This window comes from Coturnix japonica, chromosome 3 (assembly GCF_001577835.2).
Source record: "Coturnix japonica isolate 7356 chromosome 3, Coturnix japonica 2.1, whole genome shotgun sequence".
NCBI lineage: Eukaryota > Metazoa > Chordata > Aves > Galliformes > Phasianidae > Coturnix > Coturnix japonica.
In genome coordinates this window covers 20,608,293-20,636,266 of record NC_029518.1, presented here as the reverse complement: position 1 = coordinate 20,636,266, position 27,974 = coordinate 20,608,293, and the positions used below count along the sequence as shown (strand labels likewise).

Genomic DNA, 27,974 nt, shown 5'->3' with positions numbered 1-27,974 from the left:
ACCCATGAGGTGACAACATACATGAATATCTGTGTTTCTCTATTATATATACACACTATTTTCATTATTATTTATACTTACATGTTTATTTAAATATGCATTTGCCACACCGCTCAGCTCAAAAACATTTGATAACCTGTAGTCTCCCCCCGGAAGAAGGATAAGTTCCCTGAAAGGTTCAACTTCAATATACAGATCAATATGATGTCAGCTTTGCTGCCACAGAACATAAGGAGATGGTGTGTGAGAAGTGAATTAATTTTCCTCATCAAAATGGAGAAATCAAGCCCTGTTGAGCTCTGAGATTCTCTGGAAAATACATTCAGACTACGAGGGCTCAGCACCACCCAGGACCAGGACTGAGCCTAAAGCTGCATGCTGAAAGCTGTGAGAGAATTTCCTGCTGCTGCTGCCGAGCACTGGAACTGACTGCAAGCAGGGGGAATTCACACAGTAATTCAGCATTCACAGCTCTGCTCAGGCTTTTATTTATAAATGTGGTATTATTAATAGCACTGAACTCAGAAGAGCTGGACCTCATACCTGGATCTGTTACTAAACATGGAAGTAGTATTCATAGAAAAATTGGAATGCATTATTTAGAAATACACAGATATTACAGCTGACCATATACATCTACCAGCATATCCACAGATATCTCTATGTATTTTATCAGTACGTGTGTATACATATCTTTATACGCCTGCTCATCTGACATATAATACATTGGCTATAATCTTAAGATTTAGTAATGTTATCTCCCATTTACTCGCCCTGCTTTCCTTACACTCTGAAGTGGAAAATTCTTCTTCTAAAAACATTTACAGCACTCTGAATTTGCATTGCACTGCACAAGCTCAAGGCCTAACCCTGCAAATATTTAGTCACACAAGCAGTCTACTCTTGTAAAGCCTTCCCGTGAGGACAAATAGATCACTCATCCAGCCAGGACCTCAATGGGAAGGCGCTGATATCACTGGAGGCGCAGTTCATTATCTTGTAAATAGCCAGACCAGAATCTGCCCTGACCTCCATCCACAGCGGCTGCATTCAGCTCCACTGCCCCAGAAGTTTAACCCTTATTACGACAATATTTTGCATTACAAAACTATCAAACAAACTCTGTGTGCTGCATGATCGGAAAAGCTTGACCTGCTGGGATATCTACTGGATCCATCTGCGTAATTCTCCCTTCTTAGGCACCTGAGTCACATCACTGTGTACTTCATCAGCGTTAGGACAAGCCTGGGGGAACAGCCACATATGCCAAGGGGGAAAAAAAAAAAATCAAATAAAAAAAAAAATCAAATAAAAAACCCCGACTCTGTTCAAAATACATTGTTCCAAATTTGTCATAAAATGACACAGAGAAATCACATTCAGTGTATACTACTGGAATCACAGGTTCAGATGAGTGTGGTGAAAAATAACAGCTCCTTTAAAATTAGTCCAGAGACAACTTCAGTATTACAAGAGAATCGGTTCTTGTCAAATTTCGTATGCCCATCACAGAGAACAAACACTGCAATGCAAGTTAAATGCCACTGGGTGCCTATCTGAACTATCAGATGTCTGTGTTGATGTAAAAGCCCGTATAGATCACATCACAAATGCAGGTTGCAGCACTTTCAGGTATGGGTCCATCAACACTCTCCAGGCCCACATAGCAAGCACAGGCTCCCCGCGTTCCTGAAAAAGGTCCTAAGTCTTTAACACTGAAAGATTCCATATATTACCTTAAGCAAATTATTCATACTTCCTACACCTTATATTTACCACCTACAGAAGAAAAGGAAGGTCGATACTAAGCTTACCCGGCTACCCTGTATTTGGGGTAAGGTCTGAAAAAAAAACACTCCAAAACCCACAGCTTTCTCTTCCAATTCACATCATCACCATGCTCAGAAATGGTTTCCAGGTCCTATTGGTCACAGGACAGTATAGCCTTGCTCACTACCTGCTGCTCCTCTGGAACAGGCAAGCAGCAATGGGAACATAGCAATGCCCACCCATGTTCCTGCGCTGCCACAGGAAGGAGCAGCACCGGGCTCCTCAAAGGAATCTGGAGGAGCTTACAAGTCAACAGCTCCCATTAAAGGAGGCAGAAATTCAAACCAGTCTTCTGGAATGGTTTACATGGCACGTAAAACAGAAACACAAACATAGAAATCATTCGACAACTGATTGGGATTAGTTTTATGAAAGCAGTCTTCAAGAGTAAGGAGGATGCAGTACTTCTTGCTAATTTGGAGGCACGTGCTCTTGCCTTATGGAAATCTCTCCCTGCCAACAGCTTTGAAAGCTGAACATCCCATGCAAGTCAATGGGAAAAGCTGGGTTTTGGCAACTGGAGCATCAAGATGTAGGGCTTGCCTTACGGTGACAGAGCTGGTTTGCAATTGTATCAGCCCTGTGCTTCCAGCAGCTCTGGCGTTCTTGTTAACAGATCCTTTCTTCACTCTTAAAAGTGTAGGATAACATCTGGGCCTTTTGGGAAGCAGTCTCGCAATAAAGAAGCACTTTGTGTAATTCTTCTTTCCTCGCCAAACCACATCTGTCTGCTCTCCCTGCCCTTCTCCACTCCACCCGAGCTCCTCAGGGCTGCAGGGACACATGCTGCAGCAGCTGGCTGTCTCTACTGAGCCATCAGTAGGTGGCACTGCCTGCTTTCCTCTGTACCCCACCAGTGTCCATTGCCAACATCCCACACTCGCCAAATCAAAGACCTCAGAAGACATCCCAGTGAATTGGAGATCTCATCCCTGTGAAAGGTAATGTGGAGCAACCAAAAGGACAACACAGCTGCAGCCCTTCACCAGAGGAAGGAAGTGGCCAGCAGCAGGAGAACCCCTCCAGGCTACACAAGGCCTGGAGCTCCTCTGCCCCCACAGCCAGTTCAGCAGATGGAGCCAGTCCACCCCCACATCACATCTTCAGCCAATCTGCCCCATGAGCAGTTCAAAGTGACTACTTTAACAAATAAAAATCCCAGCCCATTAGGCACTTCACTTTGCAAGGTACATTCCCAACAACTGTTGTCCCATCTCAAACTCAGAAGGTCATGCAGTCACCTATCACCTGGCATCGGCAGTCACTGAGCAGCCTCTCAGACCAGCTGGGAACGAAGGCTCATTGCCGGGCATCCAGCCTGATGGCAGCAATGTCTGTCACTCAGCATCCTGCACCGCGGCCACCGCAGAGGGCATTCATTCGCTGCCCACCTGCTGACAGCAGAGAGGTCCCCCAGTGGCTTCTTCACGGTCTGCTCATCCCTTCCCCCCGCTTCTGGGAACACAGCGCTGAATTCATGCAAGAATCGGGAAGGACCGCTCCTTCCAGAGTCCTTCCTATGCAAACACACAGACACTGAAATTAATTGTATATTGGACTTCTTCACACTTAGGACTGTCTGCTTCCACCTGGAATAAGCAGCCTCCATTCAAAGCTTTACCACTTGGATTCTCATGCTAAAAGTAAAGCTTGTGCCCTATCCTCCTGACTGTGCATACCTATAGAGAAACCATTATGGTAAAAAAGTCGGTAATTATCACTTGCAAAGAGAAGGAAATCCGATTTTAAACTGGGCATGTTAAATATGCTCAGCTAGAAAATCCTGCATTGCGGAGCTTGTCAGCGATGCGTTTAGTACTATTTCAAGCAACGATATACATATATATATATATATATATATATATATAAGAGCGATAATTACCATCAATGTAGTACTAAAAATCAATCAGTAGCAAACACGCTTGTGAACGGAATCGACTCCTGCTGCGGCGCCGCCCCAGTACCCAATCGGCACACACTAAACCAGCCCAGCGCTCAGTGCGCCCCGCCAAGCGGCCCGGGCTGCGGGTACCGGGCACCTCTTCCCCTACCTCCGGCTGCAGACAAAGCCAACACCACCTTCCGATGAGCGTTTGTGATTGTTCTTACGAAAGCGGCGACTCCTTCTGACACAAATAAGCAGAAGGCGCTGATAAATGACTGGCACGGGCAGGAGCTCGCACTTCTCCGACGTCTGTAGTGCCAAACCTCCGTGCCCTGCTTCAGCAGAAAGAGCTGCCCCAAATAGGAGGACACGCTCACACCACGAAGGGCAGCACGCTACTTCGTGATACTAGGGGGCCATAATCGCATCATTACAGCAAATCAAACATTGCCTTTGTACCTTTACAATCGTGCCCATTGTCCGAAATTAAATGCAAATAGTCTGATTCTCTTTTCTTCCTCAAAGAAGGGCGGGGAGGGATTAAAGAACACTCAGTCACCTTCCTCGCCGAGCACACGGCGGCATCACAGCTCTGGGAGCAAAGAAACGGCAGCTCGAAGGGAAAGGGAAAGCTCGGGCACCGCGTCTGACGGGGAGCGGCTGCAGAACAATTAGCGGGTCGCGAAATCCTTCGTTCCAATAAATCAGCGACCCGCTTGCTTCTGTTCCCCTTTGCCCTTCGTTCTAAAAGCCGCCCGAACGCACCACCCCTCTCTTCCTCGCTCCCGAGCGGACCCACTCTCAGTACCTCCTGCACCTGCCCGGCCCATGGGATGGGAGCGTGGCAGCAGCGCAGCTCGGCAGCAGGACGGGCCCGCTCTGCTCTCTCCGCTTTTCCACGTTGCTGTGATAGCGCTGATTGGCCGCATCTGCCGGAGCCGACCCATCTGGCTCCTGCTCCGGCGGAGGGCACGGCGGATGTGTCAGCACGCTGTCTGAGGGCAGAGTGCTCTCTGAGAGAGCTCTTTCCCCCTTTCTACCCTGCATCGTACAATAAAGGAGTATTTGTAAAGGAAGGCTGAAAGAAAGGAAAAAAAAAAAAAAAAAAAAAAAGAAAAAAAAGAAAAAAAAAGACAAGAGACAGGCCCGAATGGGAACTGCTGAGACAGTAAAGAACAAGTCTGTTATCTTACAAACTACACTTCAGGCTGTCAGCTGCCCGAGATTTACAGGAAAACCCTCTTCCCTAGGACAAAACCTACACTGAACTTCATTTCCAGTAACTTCATTACCAATGCCACCTCATCACCCCGAGCCACCCCAGCCACGAGCAGGTGGCAGCGAGGAAGCTAGGGGCAGCCCCGGTCCCCGTCTTGCTGGGAGGATGCGGGGAGGCGGCAGCCCCAGAACGGAGCGATGCGTTCGACGGCCACGAGCAGCGGGAGGGCGGCTGCCGCGGGTGAAATGGAAGCGGCTGTCAAGAGCCAGAGAAGAGGGGAGGAGACGGTTTGGCTTTCGAACCTATTTCCTCTCCCTCGGCCGCAAAGCTCGGACAGTGATTTCTAAGCCCGTATACCGCCCTGGGCCGGCTTCCACTGAAAACACGGAGTTCCAGCATCGAGGCCAAAGGATCCCGTCCCCTTTGAGATTTTAGAGACATCGTCAGTTTCCTGTTGGTCGCCTGCTCCCATTTTCCCCTCGTTTACAGCTCTCGGCTGCCATCGAAGCCCCATTCCCGGCCCCGCTGTGCCCTGACACGGCAGTCGGCTCAGGCTGCAGCCTCCCACCGGGGTGCTGCCCTACCGAGCGGGCCGTCACTTCCCCGGCCGTCCCTGTACTTCCCCCGGCGTGAGACGTCCCCACGGAGAACGTCAGGGATTCCAAGGGACTCCCGGTGAGCTTCCTCCGGCTGGCAGAGCCGGGGCACAAACAAAAGAAAACGCGATGACAAAACAGACACGAAACCGAAAAGCTGGTTCTGATTTAGCAGCGCGCTATTTTTAAACGGGGCGGCACTGAGATCACCCTCGCGAGGGTTCCTCTCACCACGGGGCCGCGCTTCTTCCCTCAGCGCCCGCGGAGCGCCCGAGAGGCTCCGGGGACCCAACCACTCCGTACCACCCCCCCGGCACCGGGAAGCGGGACGAGCTGATATCGCGCTGACGGCTCTGCCGGGAATTACTGCACCCGGGGCGTTCCATCGGGAACCAGAGGAGCGAGGAACATCGCTACCGGAACGGCAGCTCTCTGCGGTTAGCGCACGGGGAAAGATAATGCAAATTGAAAGGAAGGAGGGAGGCTCAATTCCTATTTTCCTGCGGATGAATCGCAGCCACCCGCTCGTTAAGCAGAACGTGCAACTCCGGAGCTGCGACCGCGGGGGCCCGACGCTGCCACTCCTGCTGTCGCCGGAGAAGAAATACGAAGCTCCTCGATTCAACTCAAAAGCCGCCTATTGTGACACCGCGTCTCCTCCGCGTTCCGTTTTTACTCTACAAGAGCGTTCGCGTTATCCGAAATAGCGGCACTTCCATCCGAACAAACCCACATGGAGCCGCGTCGACGTCCTACGGCGCAGCCTTCGGGGCTGTCTACGCCCGCACGACGCGCTGCGGAGCGTCTCCCCGGCCCCGAGCCCTCCGCCAGCCCCGCGGGCAGCGCCCTCCCGTCCGAAGCGTCCCATTCCTACCCCACTCCCGGCTCACGTCGGGGACAGCCCCGTCGCCGGCGCCTACCTGCAGGACGTTGGCGTGGCGCAGCCGCTGCAGCAGCACCATCTCCTTGACGATCTTGTAGGCGGCCAGGCGGTAGCAGTCGGCCAGAGACGCGAACTGCCTCACGCAACGGGAAACGTCGTGCCCTCCGAAATCCACCGCTTTCAGCGCCACGGCCAGCGAGCGGTTGAGCACCGCTTTGTAGACGGCCTTGGTGTAGCCCGAGCCCAGGTACTGCACTCCGCCGGCGGCGCGCAGCTCGCGGCAGCCCAGCGGCGGCGGCTCCAGCCCCAGCTCGGCCGAGGCCCGGCCCCGCTCCGCCGCCGCCCGGCCCCGCGGCTGCTGCTGTTGCTGCTGTTGCTCGGCCGAGGTGCGCGCAGGGGCCAGGTCCATCAGGCGCCGCTCCCGCGGCCGGACCGCCCGGCGCACCCCCGCCGCCCGCGGCTGCCGGTAGCGCAGCACCTCCTCGTAGCGCTCGCGGAGCTGCCGCGCCAACGCGGCTCGCCCGCCGCCGCCGCCCTCCTCCTCCGGCGGCTCCAGGGGGGCGCCGGGCGGGGACGGGGGGGCCCCGTCGCGGGGCGGCGGCGGAGACGGCGGGGGGAGCTCGGAGCCGGGCACGAAGAGCACGTTGAGCAGGGTGCCCAGCAGCAGGGCGAGGCAGCAGGCGGCCGCCACCGCCGTCTTCCTGCGCCTCATCGCCCCCTCGCTCCCGTGCTCGCCCCTTCCCCGGGAACCGGCCGCAGGGCTCGTTTCGGCTCTCCCCGCTTTTCCCGAGGCTGCGCCGGCGGCGGAGCGGGGCCGGGCGCTCAGCCGGACCTCGGCCCCTTACGGCGCACCCGCATGACACTTGCCTCCCCGCTCCTCTGCTCTCCGGCACTTATTATTAGCGGGAGCGGAGGAGGGCGGGGGGGCGGGGGGGGATCCCCGGGTCGCTCCCTCCGCTGACGCGCCCTGATTGACACCCGGCCCTCCGGACGAGCAGCAGGGGGGCCTGGGAAACGTAGTCCCCCGGAGCAGCCCCGCCGGCCGCCGCCTGGCCCGGGAGCGGGACTACATCTCCCAGGCTTGGCCGAGCCCCCCGGCGGGGAGGGCGCGGGGCGGGGCGGGGCGGAGCGCAGCGCAGCTGCCGGGCGGCGTCCCCCAACCCCCCCGCCCCCCCCCCCCCGACGGGAACCGCGGCCCCGTGCTCCTTCTCCGGCGGGGCTGGGGCTGGGGCGCCGCCGTCGGGGGAATGCGGGAGCTGCCCCGAAATGTGCCACGGCCCCGAGGGACGCGCGTGGCCGTGGGGAAGCGGTACCGCAGGGAACGTGTCACACGCTCGGGATGGAGCTGTTAATCGCAGCCCTCGCGCTGCCGGAGGTGCGAATCGCCGGGGGGAGCGCTAATGACACGGTTATCCATCAAGGCCACATTACGACGCTGTTAGCAACTAATTAACGAGCACAATCAGCCGAGCCGCTGCCACAAAGGAGAGCCCATCAGCGGGAGGAAAGCCGCTAAGAGCCCGGAGAGGCAAAGTTCACCACAATGGCAGTGGGAAATCGCTTCCAAGGAGGGAGAGGGACGGCCATCGGGGCAATACACACGGCATGCACATAAATAAAAATGGAAGAAATCAGCCTCGGCTCTCCCGGGAGCTCGGGGCGGCTCAGCCTCCGGCCCCGCGGGGCCGTAATCACCCCATAAACAGAGCGGGGCGCGTAATCACCGCCTCCTATAAAGCCTCCCCGCCGCTGCCTGGGGAGGGGGAGGGGGCTTCTGCCCTGCGGATCGCCCTGTAGCCCCGGAGCCTCGCTCTCCCCATTCCCCGATGGTTTCTGTCCTAAAGCGTTGCACGCTTGCAGCCTTCCGTGTTCGAATGGGGATTTAGGACCGGTTCGGTACCAGCCAGCACCCTCCAGGTCTGCAAAAACGGGGACGGGATGAAGTCGTTGGAACAATCGTGGTTTAGGGGCACTGTGCTGCCCGGCGACGGGGGGCTGCGCGTCCGCGGAAGCTCCGCGCCCGCCTCGAATGCGCGGTGCACGGCAGCGGAGAGCCCCGACCGCAAAACAGATGCTTCGCCGCAGATGAAAGCGGCCCACCTGCTTTTCCCATCGCGCCCCATCTCCGAGCCGCTTTTCTTCATTGTATCCCTCCCGACAGATACCATGAAATACATCGCTCATTTAGATATGGGAGCCGACCTCTGGAGGACGACTTGTGCGGAGCCCTTTGATGTCGAGAGGCAGATTTCAAACGCCAGAGAGCCCCTCCATGGTTCTAATTACCCCGTGCCCGGGGCCTGCCGCTGATTAGGGCGGCGAGGCGGGCGGGCGGCACGGCGAGAGGGGCTGCGGCCTCACTACAGCGCGCTGCCAGCAAAACCAACACGGCTCTGTAAACACAGCTACCGGGCAAAGTCAACAGCGAGCTGCGGCCGACAGCAAACAGCCCGCGGGGCCGCGCTGCTCCCCAACGGAGCCGGCCCGGGGCTTCCCTCTGCCCCGCCGCTCCCCCGTGTCCGCACGCGGGACGCAACGCCGAGAGCATCCCTGACCTCACGGCACTGGAGGCACCCGCGGGGCTTTCAAGTTGGCAACGCTGCTGGGAGGGTGGGATGACGACTGGACTAGGTTGTAGAATCACAGAACCACAGAATATAGACCCACAGGAACCACTGAGTCCAACCCCTGGCTGCACACAGGAACACCAAAAACTCAAACCCTATGTCTGTTGGCACTGTCCAAACACTCCTCGAAGTCCAGCAGCTCTGGGCTGTGCCCACTGCCCTGGGCAGCCTGTGTCATGCCTACCACCCTCTGGAGCAGACCCTTTTCCTAACCCCCCTCCAACCCTCAACAGAAGCAGCTACATGCCATTTCCTCGGGTTTGTTGCTGTCATCAGATGATCACAGAGGTCTTTACCAACCCTAATGATTCCATGAATTCCAAGCATGGGCCGCTTCAGGTCCTCAGTTAAAAACCACAACTGGAAACACGTCTGTGGGAGCTGGGATCTGTCAGAGCTTCTGCAGGGTCAATGGTTCTTCCAGAAGATTTGTGTGCTTGCACTGCTCCTCTTTGGCATTTAGAAGTTCATACTCTCTGAAAGGACATCATATTCTTTTGAATTCCTAGCCACCTGTTCTGGTTGTTTGTGTGGAAGGGGAGCTTTTTTGTTTGAAAGACTGATCCAGGAGGCCCAAGATCCCTTGAACACTCAGGGCTGTGCCTCTAGGTGTGGGCTTCTTCACAGCCAAGCTCTCCATCATTCTCCGCTCTGCCAGACTCCAGTCCCTTGAACATATAGGTTTTGTCTTCTTTAGAGAGTGTTCTTACATGGCAAAATCTTTATGGTACTTTTTAAACAAGATCTTTCTTGAATGTTGTTTCTTCCTTTTCTCTCAGGAAACTCACTCCCTTGTCCATTTGAAGCAAGCTGAGATGCAGCCAATTGTATTAGTTCTGGCTGCAGCAAAACTGCAGATTGAAACCTGAAGTGTGTGGTGTGAGTCCAAAATAAATGGTCAGTGGCAGAGCCAGCAAAAACCTGCAAGTGCAGACAGCCTGCAAAAAGGAAAAGCTCAGGCCCTACCATCACAGCTTTGCATTTTCTCCAAAGGGAAACATAAGTTCTGGCTTTAAAGAGCTTGGGAAGAGGTGCTGGGGGCACTGTGGCTGTGTGTGATTGCATTTATGAATTGTGATGATTCTTGCATTTTTGTTTTTCATTTGTGAATGCAGCATCTGTAAGTGGGGGGAAGGTGCTTTATCTCCTGTCCTGCGTTCTCAAAACACTTGATTTTTATGTGCCAGATGTCAGCGTGCCCTGATTCTCCATCAGTCAGTTGGGATGAAAGGCTGCCCATATCACGGAGGTGTTGTGAGGATAACTCTGCTCCTGCACAGGGAAATCTGGTACCGCAGCGATAAAGACCCTGTAAATATTTACACAGAGAGAGCGAGCTCATGGAAATGGTACATTACTGGCTTAACTTCATTGCAAAGAAGTAGTTGAGAATATCACTGATGTATTACGTTTACTCTTATTTTTAATTAAGCATTGACAACACATTTGGTGCTGCTTCAAGCCACAAGATTTAGAGAGCTGTTGCTCTACACATTGTACAAATTGCAAGGAAATACCAAGTCTCAAGCAAAGGCAAGAAGTAACATAACTACTTTAAGACTAAATCCTGCCGGTTGGACCTTTACACTTTTAAGCATTAGTAAAATAATGGGGAAAGGAGAAACAGAGGATATAAATTATTTGAACATTCAAAAACCTTTTGATAAATACCCATTCAAGAAACTGTTAAGGAAACTTGGTAACCACAGAATTAAAATCCAGTTATAAATAGGGATGGAATAAATGACCAGTTCTGGTCGGGAAAGAGATTAATAATGAGGTGCTCTAGAGATCAGGATGCAGACCAAAATTGTTTAATCCTGTATTAATAATGTCGGGGTGAAGGCTGAAGTGGCAAAAGTTGATGTCAATAGAAAAGCAGTTAGCTTAGGTCAGAACAGCTCCAGAAGAATTTAATAACACAGCAGGACACTGTGCAGAAGAGCCCAGCGTGGAAGGTGCCCTCAGAACCTGCAGCAGCCCTCCTGCTCCCCCTGGCACGCTGGCACCATCCCACAACTGTACAAGGGTGAAGGTCAGTAAGCAGGGCACAGGCAGAGGTTTGCACGGTTCAGCTGCTTCCTCGCTCCTCCCAGCGGCTGCCCAGCTCCCACAGTCTGCAGTGCCAAGAGACTGAGCTCCCTCTGCCAGCCTGTGAATAATGTATCTGAGAGCTTCTCCAGCAAACGTTTAGAAAAGCCAGTGTGAGTTCCCCATGGCTTATTCTCCCCCGAGGACATGCCAAAAGCACTCGGTCACCTCTCACAGATACTTTAAGCATTGTTTGTTCTGATGAGAGCAATATGGTAGCAAGTCCCCAGTGCACTTGGTCTACATAAGCTCCCAGGAGCTGTCTGGCACCTCCCGGCACAGCCAGGATGCGAGTAGCTGTGTGCAAACAGTCCCCTCCCCCAATGCTACACGGGGTAAATGTTTCTGAGCTATAACCACCGAGCTGAGGCACTGTGACTACTACCCAGAGAAGCTGTGCTGCGCCATCCCTAGAGGTAGATAAAGCCAGGTTGGATGGGACCGTGGGCATCCTGAGCTGGAGCCCGGGAATGGGGTGGGGGTGTGGGGAGAGGGCACAGCCCTGCCCACGGCTGGGGGTGGGACTGGATGATCTCTGATGTCCCTTCCAACCCAAGCTATTCTGTGATTCAGTGATTCTTTAGATTCTTTGCTATGAGGTTTTTCTTCCCACTGACTTTGCTTTTAAGGTGTGGCTGTGCCTCGCTACTCCTCAGTGGTGCGAACTTTGCAAAGTGGGGAAGCTCTGAAACCACATTGTATCTATTTGTTCCAGCCTGGTACACAGACAAACGTTCTTACCTGCAGCCTGGACAGTATCTGATGGTATCTCTGTGTAACTACATTGTTACCAGCCCTCCTTTCCAACCACTCCGTCTTCTCCACAGTGCCACCCTGACACAGCACAGGGTCTGATGGCTTTTGAAGGTAATGACGTTCAGAGAAACTCAGACCTCTGTTTTTCGCAGGGATTTATTATTGCTTTGTTTTTAACCAGAGGGTCATTTCCAAGGATACTATTCTGGAAAAGAAAGCAACTCATAAAGAAAGATTTGTAAAAATCCTCTTGATATGACTTGTAAAGTATTTTGAAGTGCCAGCCACAAAATAAATTGTTTTTAAATCTCCTCTTTCATCTGATGATTTACATGACATTGGAAATGCCCCTCACACACAGCCAGGAACCTGCTGCAATTGGTGGGTGTAAATGCAGCTCATTGTGGCCCTGCTCTCAGGGGGAACTGGAAGACCTCACACCTAGAGGAAGGGGAAAGCCCATGTGGGAAGAGCCCTGGCTCCAGTCTTGCAGTGTGCATAGGGCAATTCAGGGCTTCTTCCTCTCAGACCAGGTTCCTGCCAGTGAATCCCAGTGCTTTGCCTTGCCCTTGCAGTTCAATCCAAGGTCTACATGGTACATGGCCTGTGAACACTCTTGGGATTCTTACTTTTTTTTCTTTTTCTTTTTTTCTTCTTACTCACAGAATGATTTGAGTTGGAGGAGACCTCAAAGCCCACACAATTCTGTCCCCCTGCCATTAGCAGGGCTGCCCCCAATGAACAGCTCAGGCTGCCCAGGGCCCCATGAACCCATCCTTGAGCACCTCCAGGGATGGGGCACCCACAGCTTCTCTGGATAAATGTAAAATGAAAAACCATCTAAAATGAAAAACAGCGCACATAATATCCATTCTGCCTAATAAACCGTAACCTAATACTTCAGTGCAGGGGAATGGGCTCCAGGTATGAACAGGCTTCATTTGTGGAGCTTTATGAACTGACATCAAATGAGAACCTGCTCAGAAGTGAAGGAAAAGCTTCATTAGCCCTGCAGCACGTGTGACCAACAATTCTGCCAAGGGTTGTGGAGGAAAAGATCCCTTCTCTTTGTCCATGGTTCACTGCATTGAATTATAGGAAACAAGATGTTCAGGGCACAGCATAATATGTATGAGCAGTGTGCAATAATGCAACCTTGAAGGTCACTGAACAGCTTGGTAATGCTGGTTTAGAATTTGTGGGTTTTACCACTGTCACCTTTGATTTTCTCCAAAAGCACAAGTCAAAGAAAAACTTTGGGAACTTTGTAATAATCTAAATGGGCCAGAGATTAGGGCAGCTCGTGGCTCTGGGTATGCTGCAGAACTCATGAAGACCAACACGTCAGGACCTGACCTCTGCACAGAGCCCCAGTGTTTCCCTGGAAGTAGCTGCCCTCTGCCTGCCTCACTGCCCTGGTGCAGGGGGAGGAACTCCTTGGGCTCTGGTTTATTGCTCACCTCCCCAGGCTCCTGAATGGCCCTGCTGCCATCACAGAGACTCTCCAGCACCAACCTTTGCCACGGGCTTCAAAACCCTTCCTTCCCCAGCTCTTCCACTGGCCATTGCTGCTGCAGAGAAATCAGCAGCTCCTCAGCCCCAGCCTCATCCTCCAGACTCTAAGACCCACAGCAGCCACTGTCCTGAACCACTTCCAGCAGGGCAGCGCTGATTCATTTCCTCTGGGTCCCAAGGACAATTAGCAAAAGCTGTCATTTTGTTAATCCGGGTGTAATTAATCACCACCAGTGTTTTGATTTTAATCCTTCTGTTTCCACAGACTTTAAGAGCTTTAGGATCTGCGAGCTTTTATATTTGTGGTTTTAGAAGATGCTGACATTTATCTTTACCCAGGACATAAAATCTTTTGCAGAAGTGATAGGTTTTATGGAGGGCCTAAACTACTTTGGATTCAAATCAGTACAGAAATGCAAGGACCAGACTGGACAGGTACAGAAGGAAGCTAACTGACACTTGCTTGTTTCACCAGCATGGAGCAGTAGACAGGATGAGAAGCTGAATAGTTTGTGCAGAGAAGCTGTATTCTTGCTATCTATCAGTTTTCAAAGACATGAGAAAAAGAAGACCTGGATCTGTAATTTCTTCTTTTGCTTTTGGTATCAACCAGCTTCCAAGAATGCTGGATATAACAGGGCATTGGAGCAAAATTATCTTTGAGGTCCCTTCCAACTCAAGCCATTCTATGATTCTGTGAGTCTATAATAACTGCAGTAGTGTTTATCAGAGATGGGAATGTTATTATAGACTCACAGAATCATAAAATCACCAAGGTTGGAAAAGACCTCCAAGATCATCAGATATGCCTATCACCAATATTTCACCACTAAACCATGCCTCTTACTACATCTAAGTATTTCTTCTTCTTCCAGGGACAGTGACTCCTCCACCTCCCTGGGCAGCAGTTCCAGCACCTAAACACTCTTTCAGAGAATAAATTTTTCCTAACATCCAACATGAATTTCTCCTAGTGCAATTTGAGGTCATTATCTCTTGTCCTATTGCTAGTTATGCAGGAGGAGAGGCCAACTCCCACCTCACCACAACCTCCCTTCAGGTAGTTGTAGAAAGTGATAAGGTCTCCCCGGAGCCTACTCTTCTCCAGACTAAACAATGCCAGCTCCTTTCAATCACTCCTCATTAGGCCACTTCACTCCCTTACCAGCTTAGTTGCCCTTCTCTGAACATGCTTCAGAGCCTCAATGTCTTTTTTTTTGTCAGGGGCCCAAAACTGAACACAGTATTCAAGGTATGGCCTCATCAGTGTTGAATACAGAGGGAATTATGTCGTACTTTATGTGAGAATACCCAAGACTGTGGGTAGGCAAGACATGGGGACATTTGACAAGCTCTCATCTGAATAGATGAGATGTTTGAATTGTTTCTCAGACTCAATAAAAAATAAAGGCATGTGAAAATGTCAGAGTATTTCCTCTTTCCTTTTCCCACCCAAACACAAAATCAAATCAAAGCTAACACATGGGACACAAATTTAGGAGCAGCCTGCTCTGCGCATATTCACAGTGATATGCAGGCAGTTTCCAGATGTATGGATTACACAGTTCAACCAGCTGCTACTTAAAGATCGGCCTTAGCATATTGACTGAGTGCCTCACCACAACAGAAACTTCTGAGCTTGGTTGTAGGGCTTCTGCCCTTTGCATCTGGCTGCATCCATATGGTGACCTTGTTGCCATCTCTTCAGTCCAGCTAGATGTTTTTCACATCTCCTGAAGCGTAAAGTCTCTGGAATATAATTAAACATGAAAAAAAATAAATTGGTGAGTTTTTATAGCCTTTAGTCTTAACATTTTTCAGTTGTTTGTTGCTATAGTGTCGGAAATGTGACTATGACAGCAAGAGCAGTGAAAGATACTCACAGCAGTAGGAGCATCAACACTACAAAATGTACATAAAACAACTGCCAAAGACAGAGTGCTTAAAAGTACTTTAGGATCTGCCCTGAAAAACAAGTTAGGATTTTCTCATCATGTGGATTCACATTTCTCATAACTACTTTGATAACTGTGTCTTTGTGAGTGCAGTTGGATGCTGGATAAGATGTCTCTGACATAAATACTCCTGCAGTAATATTGAGTACATATGTGCTACAGAATCAGCGTGCCTGTGCAGGGCTCCTGCCCTATGCTGTACTGGTTACCACTGCCCTAACACAGTGCTTAGTATATCTAGTCCTGATTCCATTCTTCAGTGCTGATTCCTTATTTTCAAGTGGTATTGGTATGAGTGAGACTTGGGGCTACATATGTACAAGACACCTTGGCACTTCGACAGCCAAATTTGGTGTTGTGTCACTCTACAGTTTGCATCTTCATGTTATGCACCAGAAGAACCTGGGCATCCCAGGAGCAGGAGCTGCCTACAGAAGAGGTTCAAGACAGCCATGAGGCTGAGAGAAGAGCTGCTTAATACCATCAATATGAATAAAGAGCAATAGGAAGGCATTTTTTATGGTTGACAAAGGAATATTTCTGCATTTGGGATTCAGACTTGAAGATACCACTGGGCAATTATCTCCTTTGAAACAGCAGAGGCCAAGGTTCTGTACTGCTATCTCATTGTGCAGCCTGATGGCTGGGATTGAAACCTGTGATGCAGGGGATTCCCATACCTAAATCTCTAAACCAGAGTTTATCCCTTGTCCTTCTCCTCTTGATGCAGTACAGTCAGGAAAACAACTGTATTCACATGTGGGATCCCCTCCATCACACCTACTAAGATTGCTCTCTGTCCTTAATATATGGAAATTATTTCTACTGCAGTGTTTTCTGTTTGTTTGTTTGTATATCAGCCACTGTATAAGACAATCTGTAGTCAGACACTGGCCCAAGCAGAACGCTGATATCAATAAAAGAAGTAGAGACACTTTGCTGGCGGAGGCTGACATGCCATTGGGATTCAGGCATCCCTCAGTTAAGGGTTGAAAGGGTTTTGAGGACTTTTCAGGTTCCAGACATTGCTTAGCAGCTGAATTTAGGGCACGGGTGCCTAGAGAGGTGGTGAATAGCTATGGTCCTCTGTGGAGGTGTTCCTCTCCCAGCATTTTGTGGATGCTTTATGGGTGCATCTGCAGCCAGATGTGGTCATAATTTGTAGGATGCTTTTTATTGCAATCTTTCTCTAAATCTTAATAGCTGCCAGCCAATAAAGTCAGCAGCATTGTCTACAAAGTAGAAAAGATAATTGTTTAATAAAACACTCCATCATTCATAAAATATTCATTTATACTCTCGATTCATCCTGATAATTTTCAAGAGCACTCTATTATACAGGAAAAAGAACTTCTAAAAATGTTCTAGTCCTGAAATCTAGGTCAAAGTTTGGAGCCCCATGTGAATCTAGCACGATCTTTTCCAGAAATGCTGAACGTTTGATATTCTTTGAGCACCCTGATAGGCTGAAAATATTCCTGAGAGATTAGCAGGCTCACAGCTACTGCTCCAATTCATAGAAATTAAACCTCCCATCATCTGGTTTTTATATTTGGAAAATGTCAGCTATACTTCCTATCACGTATATTGTTGCTTCAATGCACTGAGCCTTCTGTGAATTTCAAAACACATAACTCAGCTCTCAAGCATTTCTTTTGTAAATATTGATAATGGTTTCAAGTTCTTTATTAAATAACTTTTTAATGAGTCTGAGGACAAAGAACTATTTTTTCACAGTCTCACAAAGATAAGAATCGTAACATATCTTTCTGTACCATGGAACACATGGTTCTCAATACCTCATTGTACAGCCTAGGTTTTCCTCGCTTTTAAAAGCTCACTTAAATATATATATATGAATATATATATTTAAGGCCCCATGATTTGAAGAATTAAAATATAACCAGGTCATACTAAAGTGTATGAAATCACATGCAAATTTTGTGTGACGGCTTTGCAGGCCAGTGTGTGCTGCCATTTGGAGCAGCATTAGAAGGCTCCCTTTACCCTTGTAATCCAACAGAAAGAACTACAAAATGCTACAATCTCTCCTAATATGGTTCAGCACGTAGACCTCTCCTTGCACAGCGTTATTTATTGCCTGCATTTTTACCAGAAAGGATCCCTGTGCATACACATAGGATCGAAGACAATAAAATATTATGGAGAGGTTCCGCAGGGGAGGTTTCCAGGGAAAGGTTTTTTATCAGTTTACAGGCATGGCCAAAGTACTGCAGGGGAGTTCCTCTTCAGAGCAGGCTGTAAACAATTTACATTGGGTAGGTAATAGGAAGTCTTTAGAGTGCCTTGAAAAATATTAACTTACAGAAGTTCTGACCTCTGTCTTCTAGACCTGGCCCAGAGGACTGATGTTTACTAGTAAGCATTCAGCTCGCTAGGAAACTGCATGCCGTCGGTGGAACTAACGTTATTTTTAAATACATTTCAATTAGAAGCTGGGTTGTGTAGCAGTATACTAAATCAAATACATTGTACGACTAATTTTCTTTGTAAAAACCCAAATGGATACCTTTGAACTTAGAAATGTTGCCTTCAGGCATATAATATTCCAGCCAGCTGTAGCTTAAGTGCATGGTTCTGTAACTTGCTTCTTCATTCAACACTCAAAATCATTCAGGTTTGCTAAGCAGAATTAAAAGCCAGCCAGGAATGTATTACTGCTCCCCTGATATTAGCCATTCTTCTCACACATTCTCTTGAAGACTTTCAGCTCTAATTGTGACGTTTTTCTGTGTTGGTCCTATTGATAGCTTGAAACCTTAATAATGACCCATTTGAAATGTAAATACTTGGTCTCATTTGAACGGCTGCTGTTCAAAGGAATTGTATTGAATGGTTTAGCTGTGACTGCCAACACTGATCAAGTGAAACACAAGGCAACTTAGGTGATTTTAGATAGTGTCTTAGGCTTGGCCCACAGTTGGAGATGTTGCCAAAGTTGTGGTTTCCTAGAAGGCTGAGAAACATCTTCAGTCTTTCCATTCTCCACAGTTTCCACCTGCGCATCTATTTTTTTCTTGTTAAAATGAAACACAAATGCCTTGATTTGGCACGGTGGTTTTATTTGTTTGTTTTTCTCCAGTGCAGATGGTAACAAAGACACAGGACTTCTTTATTAAACATGTAACTGAAAGATGAGGCTTGGAAAGGAGCTGCTGTTGTTTACTGGCTAGCAGGTTCTTATGTGCATCTATTATTCTAATGATGCTGAGGCTTTCTTGCAGTGTTTAGGATACGTCAGGGCACCACATGCACCCCACAGGTATCTTTTCAGCTGTTTCCAGTTAAGGCGCATACATTACTGAGTTGTGACTTATAAGAACCATTCCACCTTCCATATTTGTCATTGTGCCAACACATGGGAAATGACCTCGTCCAAAAAGCTGAGCACCTGCAACTCTCATTAAGATCTTCCCAGTGTCGCCCATTCCTTTTCAGACTCCTAAACGGGCCTCTTGCAATCTACCTGCTTCAAATTCCCTGGGGATTTATTGGCTCCGAACACAGATGACTTGTCTTGGTATCAAGGATTTCCTCTCTTTTGAACACAAACATCAAAACACAAAGAAAGCCTAAACTCAAGTAATGTGAAAATATTGTCTTTGATTCCAACCCATATATACAAAGTTATAGCTAAATGTCTGATTTGAACTTGAAATATGATGCCTTGACTGCGTATGATCATACAGCATGTAAAATGTTTGGAAGCCTTTAAAGAGCGGAAATATTTTTGGCTTTGATTCATTCATCATTATACTTTCTTTAATGCACTTGTATATGGCTCAACGGATTTTTACATTGTCAAGCGTGAGCACCAAGTTTCAGGAATGATTAAATCGGTGTAATTATCAATTACAACAGTAGAACACAGTCAGAAACCTGTTGTGCACTTCACAGGTGCTGTATGTTTAGATGAGAGTCTCCTGCTCAATATCTGTGCAGTCCAAAATCTTGATCCACGTTTTCCTGAAACCCTTCCATTTTGTTTCAGTGACAGACAGCGCTGAAATTTACTTCAGTGACACTGAGTTCTCGGTGAGCAGTAAAGTACAGGCACCTGCAACTTGGCGTTGCCCTGAAATTGCTCTACTTTTGCCCTTTCAAATTCAGACTAAGCAATAAAATTTAATGTACACGTGCACTTACTGCATTAAAATTAATGGTTTCATTTCCAGACTGATTACTAACCATGAGCTTAAATGAAATTAGTTCTCCTAGGAGATGTCTAAGCATCCATAGAAGTGAGTACTGCTTTTAGACTTGGAAAAAAAATGCTACATAGCAAACAATGACAATTTCCCACTCAACTCGCTTAAATGCCCAAGTGATCTCAGGGTTTGTTTTTTATAGATACTTACAAGAAATAATCTCTAAGCTCCATTCAACAAATTTGATGTGAAACAAAATAAACTCATCACTCATCTTAAAAGGTTTAATATAATCCTTTCTAATGAAGACTATTTCTTTCTATTACTCTACATTTCCCCTTTAATTCTATCAGAAGTTTTCCACAATATCATCCAAGCAACCTTGTACATAGTTTCTTTTAATGAAGAAATCACACCTTTACTGAGCACGTTTTTTCTGCTAAGATAATTTTTGCATTATGAAAGTAAAGTTTTAAACTATGTAATTAATTAGTGCTAAGTGCGACTCGGATATGAATGGAAGCTTGCAATTAGACCTCAATAATGTACTCAGAGTTTGCTGAGTACGCAGGCTCATGCTTCAGGTCCTCCAGATGCTGGGTCTCCTTGTAATTGAGAGAAACCTCTTGTTGTCCTGCAAATCTACCTCCAAGTATTCTAAATGATCCAAAAGCTGATATTGTTACCCTTAGAAGCACGAATGACTCTTTAATCCATGGGTGTCTGAGTTTCCATGGAAACTTCAACTGATGCAAAATGCACAATAACACGAATAATTCTCAGCTACAAAATGCTATTTCTCAACACTGCCACTGCTACTAGCTGTGCATTTTCACCAGTAATGAACAACAGCCTTCATGCCACACTCATAACAATCTGTACCAGCAGAGGTGACCCACTGTCACTGTCACCACTGCTGAAATGTACCACCCTTTCCCTCACCGTGCTCATATCCACTGTTTGGTCTCCATAAATGTTCAGCAAGCATCAGTGAATGTCAGTGGGCGCCATTTTTTCTACACGGAGGAGTTCAGTGACACACCTTTGCTTCATACACACTTCTGTATCAGATGCCGTTGTGTCAGACTGCTCCTTTGCTGCCATCTGTCACATAGGAGTAGCATGTTATGGAATACTGGTGGGAAGGTTCAGTCTCTACTGCTGTACCACCAATGGCTGAGTGACTGTTGCTTGGTGAGGCCGAGCCACTGCCAGGATGGTGTGGGACAGAGAGCTGTTGCAGTGTGAGCTGGACCAGGCCACATGCAGCCCACGTGATGGATGTGCCTCCTTAATCAGTATACTTGAAATGCATGGAATTCTTTTAAGGCTAAAGTGGCATGAATAGATTCTCAGGTAAGACTTTAATCAGTAGAAAAGTGCATCCAAAGTACAAAATGACTGAAAAACAGTGTCAAATGCTCTTGTACTGTCGTTTCACTGAGACCTCATAAGCTCTGAAGTCAAACAGTTCAATTGAATGATGCCTATACTTACAGTTGTATTAAAAAGTTAATGTATTATTACTATAACTAGTCATAGGGTACAGTTAAAGTGTGATAGCATTGTGTTTATGTGTGGACTGCTTATGCCATTTGCAGCAGTTTTTAAAGTAGCAATGTTTCCTCAGTTTGCATTCAATATGTGTGCTCGTAATAGATGAGTGAAGTTGCAAAAAGCGAGTTGTTTATCAAACTCCCTAGAAACACAAAGAATACATCTTCTGCCCAACATGTCAATAGACATACACACAGACTACATCCTTAGCAATCAATATCCAGCAGCCTTTGCAAGTTTGGCAGTCAGCATCTGGCAGGCTGGCAGAACCAAGCTTGGGATTTGGATTACATCTTTTTTTCACAAGGTGTGCAATTGTCCTGGGCAAATAAAGCCCTTAAGCCCAGTAAGGAGCTTTAGAGTATGCAATTACTTTAGAGGATGAATTAAAAGACACTGGAAGCCTCACAAAGTTTTACAACTTATGTGGCAAAACTTTCTGGCTAATATCTGCCAAACTCAAATGAGTAAGTTTGTCTCTTGGGAAAGAAAAAAGTATTGTACTGGATATTTCTAATCCTACACATAGCACAGCACTTGGAGATCTCCAGAGGGAAGAGTAGAGGTATTTTACTTTAGTTCTTCCTATTAGATTACCTGTCAGAGAGAAGAGTAGCCCATTTTCCCCATATATATATATTTTTGTCCCTTTATATGAACTCCATGGTCCTGCTAAAGAGCAGAAGTATCTTTATTTTACATAGCAGAAATGGATCAAAGGACATATTCTGGATCCTAATCACCATGTGTACAAAAGGCGGGCAGTACTGCAGCTAGAAACCAGAGGGAGGAAACCCGCAAAGTTATTTTGTAAGCTGTTTTTGTCCAGAAAAGGTTCAAAAGCAATGCTGCTGAGCAGCTAATGCCTTATTTACTTTCCTGTTTTTGTTTTAACCCAGTCTATGTTATGCAAAAGGAGACTCCAACACATTCATCCAGAGCTTCTTGCCTGAGGCGATGAACCTAGCAATTTCATCTATCACTTACACCAAACCACAGCACACTTTTCTAAGCTTAGCTTGTTATTGTCTTTCAGGCTGTAGAATAACCCAGGGCAATGGAACAGTTACTGGCACTATAAATGTTTTCAGACTCTGATGCTAGTAATATGCAACCTTATTTGAATTAAATTACCTCCTTAAGAGAGCCTGAAACAGGATGACTTCATATAATTCATTATGTTTAAGAAGGCGGTTTAGTGTGGTAAGTTAAAACCCATTTAATTGCTCTGTAGTTTTCTTGGCTGTGGTTGTTTTTCTTAAGTGAAAGTAATTAAACATAAATATTTACTAATATCCCAGGCTGTGAAACTCTATAGCCAGTAACAAGAACAAGGAGAACCAACCCAGCAGCAACTTCCTACACTAATATCCCACGCCAGCTGAAACATTCCGGCTGACTTTTCAACAAATAGGCCCAGCTATTGTGGATTCCTTTGAGGGGGAATTCAGAAGCTGGGCAGTTGAATTTATTTAAGTGAGGGAAGGAAACCACTACTCAGATGCATTTTTTAAATGTGTATATGTATATATATATATACAGGATTAATGCAAAGACACCACAAGTAAATTAGCTTTTTCCATATTGATCCTTCCTCTAATCTTCAAACATCTGTTGATGTCAGCACAAAAGGTCTCACTGAGTTGCATGGGTTCTGCACCACAGTCTCACCATAAGTGAGCTAAATCACAGTGGCAGCACTGCTTTCTCCTCCTCTAGCCACCTCATCTCATCACTCCTAAACCATTTCCCTCCAGCCAACACAAGTGATGCTGTGGCCACACAGGGAAACAGACTAAGGAACCAATATCAGAGATGCCAGTTTAGCTTAAGTATTCAGTTGCAGTAAAGCAAAAGCTTCCTCTTGCCAAGCTAGTGGTAAGCAATTGATATGGCAAACATCCATATAGGCAGCATAGACTCATAGAATTATTAAGGTTGGAAAGACCACTAGGATCATCTCGTCCAACCATCAACCTATACCTGGGACTGTTGTAAACAATGTCACCCAGTGGTATATCTACCCTTTTCTTGAAAACCTCTAGGGATAGTGACTTCACCACCACCCTGGGCAGCTTGTTCCAGTGCCTCACCACTCCTTCTGAGAAATGTTTCCAGCCTGAACCTGGCACAACTTGAGGCCATTACCACTCATCCCATTGCTGTTACCTGGGAGAAGAGGCCAATCTCCACCTCACCATAACCTTTCACGTAGTTGTAGAGTGCAGTTTGATCTCCAAATGGGTCCAGCATTTCTCAGCTGAGGGCCGTCCAGATATGATTTTCAGAGACAAGTATATGGGATTTAGCCTTGCAACAGTACTCTGTATGTCTTCTTTCTTTTCCACTTAGAACTAAGAAGCGTCTTGTAACTCTGTAGGACCCAAATTCAGTAGAATTAAGCAAAGATAGTATTTATACAATGTGGTACTTCACTGAGTTGATCTTTGGGCAGTTTTTGCTGTTCCTACACATATCAGTCCCTGTTCATGCTTATAATAAGACCTCTTTTCTCTAGCATTTGATGAAAGGACTGTAATAAAAGATCTAAGTCCTCAATTGTTACCAGAAAAATTCAAATCTCCTAGGTCTGAGGAAGGCATCAGTGACTGGCCCTGGGGCACTACTCCAAAAACAAGACACTACGAAAAAAAGCAACAAAACCTTAAAACATATGGCCCAATATGACTGGAGGTGGACACAAGCCTGATCCTGATTCAGGTCATGTGCTGAGGGAACAGAGGACATGCCGGATGGCTTTTGCCAGCTCTGTGGTGTGGGAGGGTCTCAGCCCTGAGGGTAGATACTGAGCTTTATTTCTTTGAACAAATCACGGCCTGCCCATGGAGCAAAGGCAGCATAAGCAGGGATGACACAGTCCTCCCCCCCTTCACCAGCCCCTTCGCAGAGGCACTGTGAGTGTTCATCCACATCACCCCTGGGCCAACATTTCTTCGCATCTCCTGCCAAAAAGGGTGCCAGTTCATGCAAAGTATGCTGCTGAGACACATGGTGTGTTTCAGCCATCGTTAATTCCAAAACCTTTTGCCAAGAAAGAGCTTGTTAAAAGCTGCTTTAGCCAGAAAGATGAAATGCTAAGCTGCCTGCCTTTGCAAGATGATAGCTCACGTGAGAGGCTTGCATTACTGAAACACAGACATTTTCCTTCAGAATAAACTGGCTGGATCTTTTCAGTCTTCTGGGGGTCTGAAGTGCAAAGAAACTGCCAACACAATTAAAACTTGGGTTATATATGTGGCTGAGAAGCAATCTGTGTGTTCTGCTGGAGTGGATCAACCCACATGTGCTCCCAACAGTGCCCGGACAGATGCCAGGCCTCGACCTCCCCTCACACCAAGCCCTCATGGCTACTTGGCTCCTGGCAGCAACCTGTGACTCGCCTCAGGGAGCACTGCAGCCAGGGACCACTTCTCTGTCAGTCAATAAGCACTGATAGCAAATAAGACATCCAATATTTGCTAACTATCTTAGGTTATAAGAAAAACAGTTAAAGCTGCATTTATTGACTGAGCAGGTCCCTCACGAAGCTATAAATTAGTCAAGCAAAGCAGCCTTTGGCCATACAACCCTAGGCTGGATTTTTGTGAGATTTTTATCACTTATTCAGTAGATTTTGATTAAATTTGTAAATCTGGAAGACAAGTTGCCAGCAAAAATTTAGGTCTCAGAGTAATAATTCAGCAGATGGCATGTTTCTGTCTGAGTTATCACTAAGCAAATGCCTAGAGCCAGGCTTACTATTTTTATTTGAATTCTGGAGGCAGCTTTCCAGACTCAGAGGATACAGTCATCCTTTCGGCATTAGGCCCACAGAGCACCCCTGGGGCCTGAGATGCATCATTTAGGACTGTATTCAAACCTTAACCATTCCATTTCACAAAAGACAAAGATGTAGGTGATGGAACACCTGGCCAGCTCTCAGAGCAGTGGATAGAGACCACAGCTGCCCTAAAGCCTTTGGTAAATGTTAAGATAGGGGAGCCTCACACTGAGCTGAGCCTCTGAAAGAACTCTCTGTACCAGCAGCACAGCTGAACAAGTCTTGGTCTGCTGCAAGCCGCCTTGCAGGGTAAACTGAAATCAGGGGTCCAGCAATGTTCTGTGCAAAGCATTGTGTCATTTCTGGACAGAACAAAGACAAAAATCTCTGCTAAGTCAGAGAAGACTCTCACACTAATATGACTACCAAAAAAAAATACGCTTCCTAATGATACATAGGGTGAAATTGCATGGTTTTTCTTACCATCCAAAGGCTCTTGCAAATTACTGCTGGATGTTGTAACAAATCTGATGCCAGCAAGCAAGGATTGCTGTACTTTCAGAGACACTTCTACAAGTGTATCCTTTTTTTGTATTTTAATTGCTCTGTGTGCTTTGGTTCATAGCGTAACTCAGCCAAGCAAATCAACAAGAAAGACATGGAGGATACAAGTTTATTTCCATAGCGCTTAATCAGGAGTTTACCCCACAACCTGTGTGGCAAGTAATAAGCTTAGTCTTATTTGTACAGCAATGCTTGATTTACTTGTTACTCCCCTTCTGCCTTTCTCTTACCATGGTGGCACAGCATTGTTCCAAACTGCTGATCTTTGCTGTGGTCTCTTGTTTCCCACAACTTGCATTGCTGGGATGTTTACTTCCTGGATTTAATTCTAATTTAGCTACTACACTAATCCTTAAATAAATCTTTTTCAGTTCAACTCTTTCCCTTAGTTCTATACACCAATGTTTACACTAATTTAAATAGGCAGGATATTAGATTAAAGTTAATTGAGGGAGTCAACATACTAATCCAGTTTCCACGGGTTTACACCCACTGAAGAAAGCATTAAGAGCAGCCAAATAAATTACTTTTTTTCACAGAGAGAGAGAGAATAAGTTTGCAGAGTGGCCCACTATTAGGTTTGGGAAACCCAAGTCATTTGTATCATGTGTTTCTCGAATCATCAAACCGAGCATAATATCAGACAACATATGCAGCTAAGCTGAATTCTCTCTTTCCTACTTCAAGGCTGACAGCCCAGGAAAGCTGTTTGAACAAAAGTAGAGAAACTACAGGTTTCTACGAAAGCAAGTGACAGCACATTATCAAACATGTAGCAATCCATGCCCTATTTCCAAGCAGTATAACTAAAATAAAAGGAAAGAAGAAAAAAAGAATGCAAACAAAAGCCAAGCCTTGAATTACATGCATTGTTTGTTATATTTTCTTGAATAGGCAAGATTGAATTTTAAAACACTCACCTTAGTACCTCAAACCTCAGCTCACAATTTGTATCGTTGTTTCTGCACATTCTGTACTGTGCAGGCTCAAAGGAAAATGGCTTCTGAGTATGACTGCAGCTGTGTGTTTTGTTTGTCTATAAAAGATTTTCCAAAATGCCTGGAATTTGAGACTTACACATAAAATATAGTTATTCTACAGTACAAATAAGCACCTATAAATTTTTCCATTTGTAAAATCAGAATTCATTTCTGAGTACTACAGCTTGAAATAGTTCTTGGTCCCTAGAGCTGAAAATCACAGAGTTACATTGCTGTCCTTTTAAACTCCAGAGGTCTGCTTTTCTGTCATGTCCCCTCACAGCAAGGCTTACTTACATCTATTAATAACATGACCCAGCGTGAAAATTAGCAAAGGGCAGCAGACCAGTTCTGAGCTCCTCATATCAATCGCTTGTCCATAGCCCACAAGTACACTTGTGCAATAAATTCAGTCACTGTACTATGCTGAATTCTGTTAAATCCCCAATGCTCTGGGGCAGAAGTTGTAGCTTTTCCCTGCCAGGTAGGTGTTTATGAGCCTGGTAGCACCAGAAGCGTTTCTGGAGCCCACAAACATAATTTAGCTGCAGTAATGCGAAATTACAGAGCCCGTCTCGTGCCGACATGTGCTACATGCAATTGTAAAAAGGAAAAAAGTTTAACAGCTTAGCCACAAAGGAATGTTTATATCTGATTACACTAACTGCTAATTTAATGGTAGTTAATCAGTGGCACGTAATACAAGCTGAGCAGAGCAATGGATTTATTGATGAATGGTGTTTAAAGTTGTTGTTAGAAAACTGGTGCATTTGTTACATTAAACAAGAAAAGAGCCCAATGAAACAGTAGCACTTTTGCTAGGTGCAAATTTCTGTTTCAGTCACTATGGTTCAAGTACTGAGCTACTCCAAATTTAGGAGAGCTTCCCCAAAAGTGATGCCTCCTATTTGATTACACTGACCCACAACATTAGAGGCAGATGTTGGTGTCTGGCATTAGAGGTTGAATGGAACTTATTGGCATTCATGGACATTTTTCAGACATTTATGGAGACCAAACAGCAGATGTGAGCACAGCAACGTGGTAGGTGGCATGTTTCAGCAGTGACAACAGTGACGTGAAAGACAAGCCATGTTCTGGATGACCATGCATAGCTGTCACACCACAAAATGAAGAGCATCTCAATCAGCTCATCTGCACAAATCCATTAACAGCAATGACTATGTTGAAAAACAGTGTTTTGTAGCTGAAGATTTATCAAGCAGTGATACTGTACTCTTTATCTGTTGTAGTTTGCAGGGAAATAAATACAAGGCATTACTTTCAGAGTAATCTACATACATTGAATGAAAAAGCGAGGACATGAGCTGCAGGCTAAAACCTACAGGAATCAGATGAAATTCCCTAGGGTGTCACCAGTAGATGCCACATTGCTGGGATGTGCTCTGAATTTTCATACAAAACCATTATGGAACCTGCGTTGTGCACTTCACCAAAATTCAACATGACAGTACTACAGGCTGCAACTTGAGGTTTAAATGCAGGAATGGAATTTTTATTCTTCCTATTTGAGGTGCATCTGTGCCCCTACACACTGGCTATAGG

At 46.7% G+C, this 27,974-nt stretch overlaps 1 protein-coding gene and 1 long non-coding RNA gene across 3 annotated transcripts in view; both read right to left on the bottom strand.

The window, feature by feature from the left end:
* Nucleotides 1-7,484, bottom strand: part of PKDCC (protein kinase domain containing, cytoplasmic) — a 31,460-nt gene extending 23,976 nt beyond the window's left edge. The window contains exon 1 of one of the 2 annotated variants that reach the window (XM_015857387.2): nucleotides 6,451-7,484. In XM_015857387.2, the coding sequence (XP_015712873.1) occupies nucleotides 6,451-7,125 (675 nt within the window). In that variant the 5' untranslated portion in view covers nucleotides 7,126-7,484. The remainder of the gene's footprint in view (nucleotides 1-6,450) is intronic. The other variant, XM_015857386.2, reaches the window with a different exon arrangement.
* Nucleotides 7,485-7,589: 105 nt separating this feature from the next.
* On the bottom strand, nucleotides 7,590-27,478 carry LOC107311116. The gene is made up of 3 exons (XR_004306555.1): nucleotides 26,349-27,478; nucleotides 15,022-15,151; nucleotides 7,590-12,092 (listed from the first exon to the last, which is right to left on the bottom strand). It is a non-coding gene; the product is annotated as an uncharacterized LOC107311116 (long non-coding RNA).
* Between the last annotated feature and the right edge of the window lie 496 nt (nucleotides 27,479-27,974).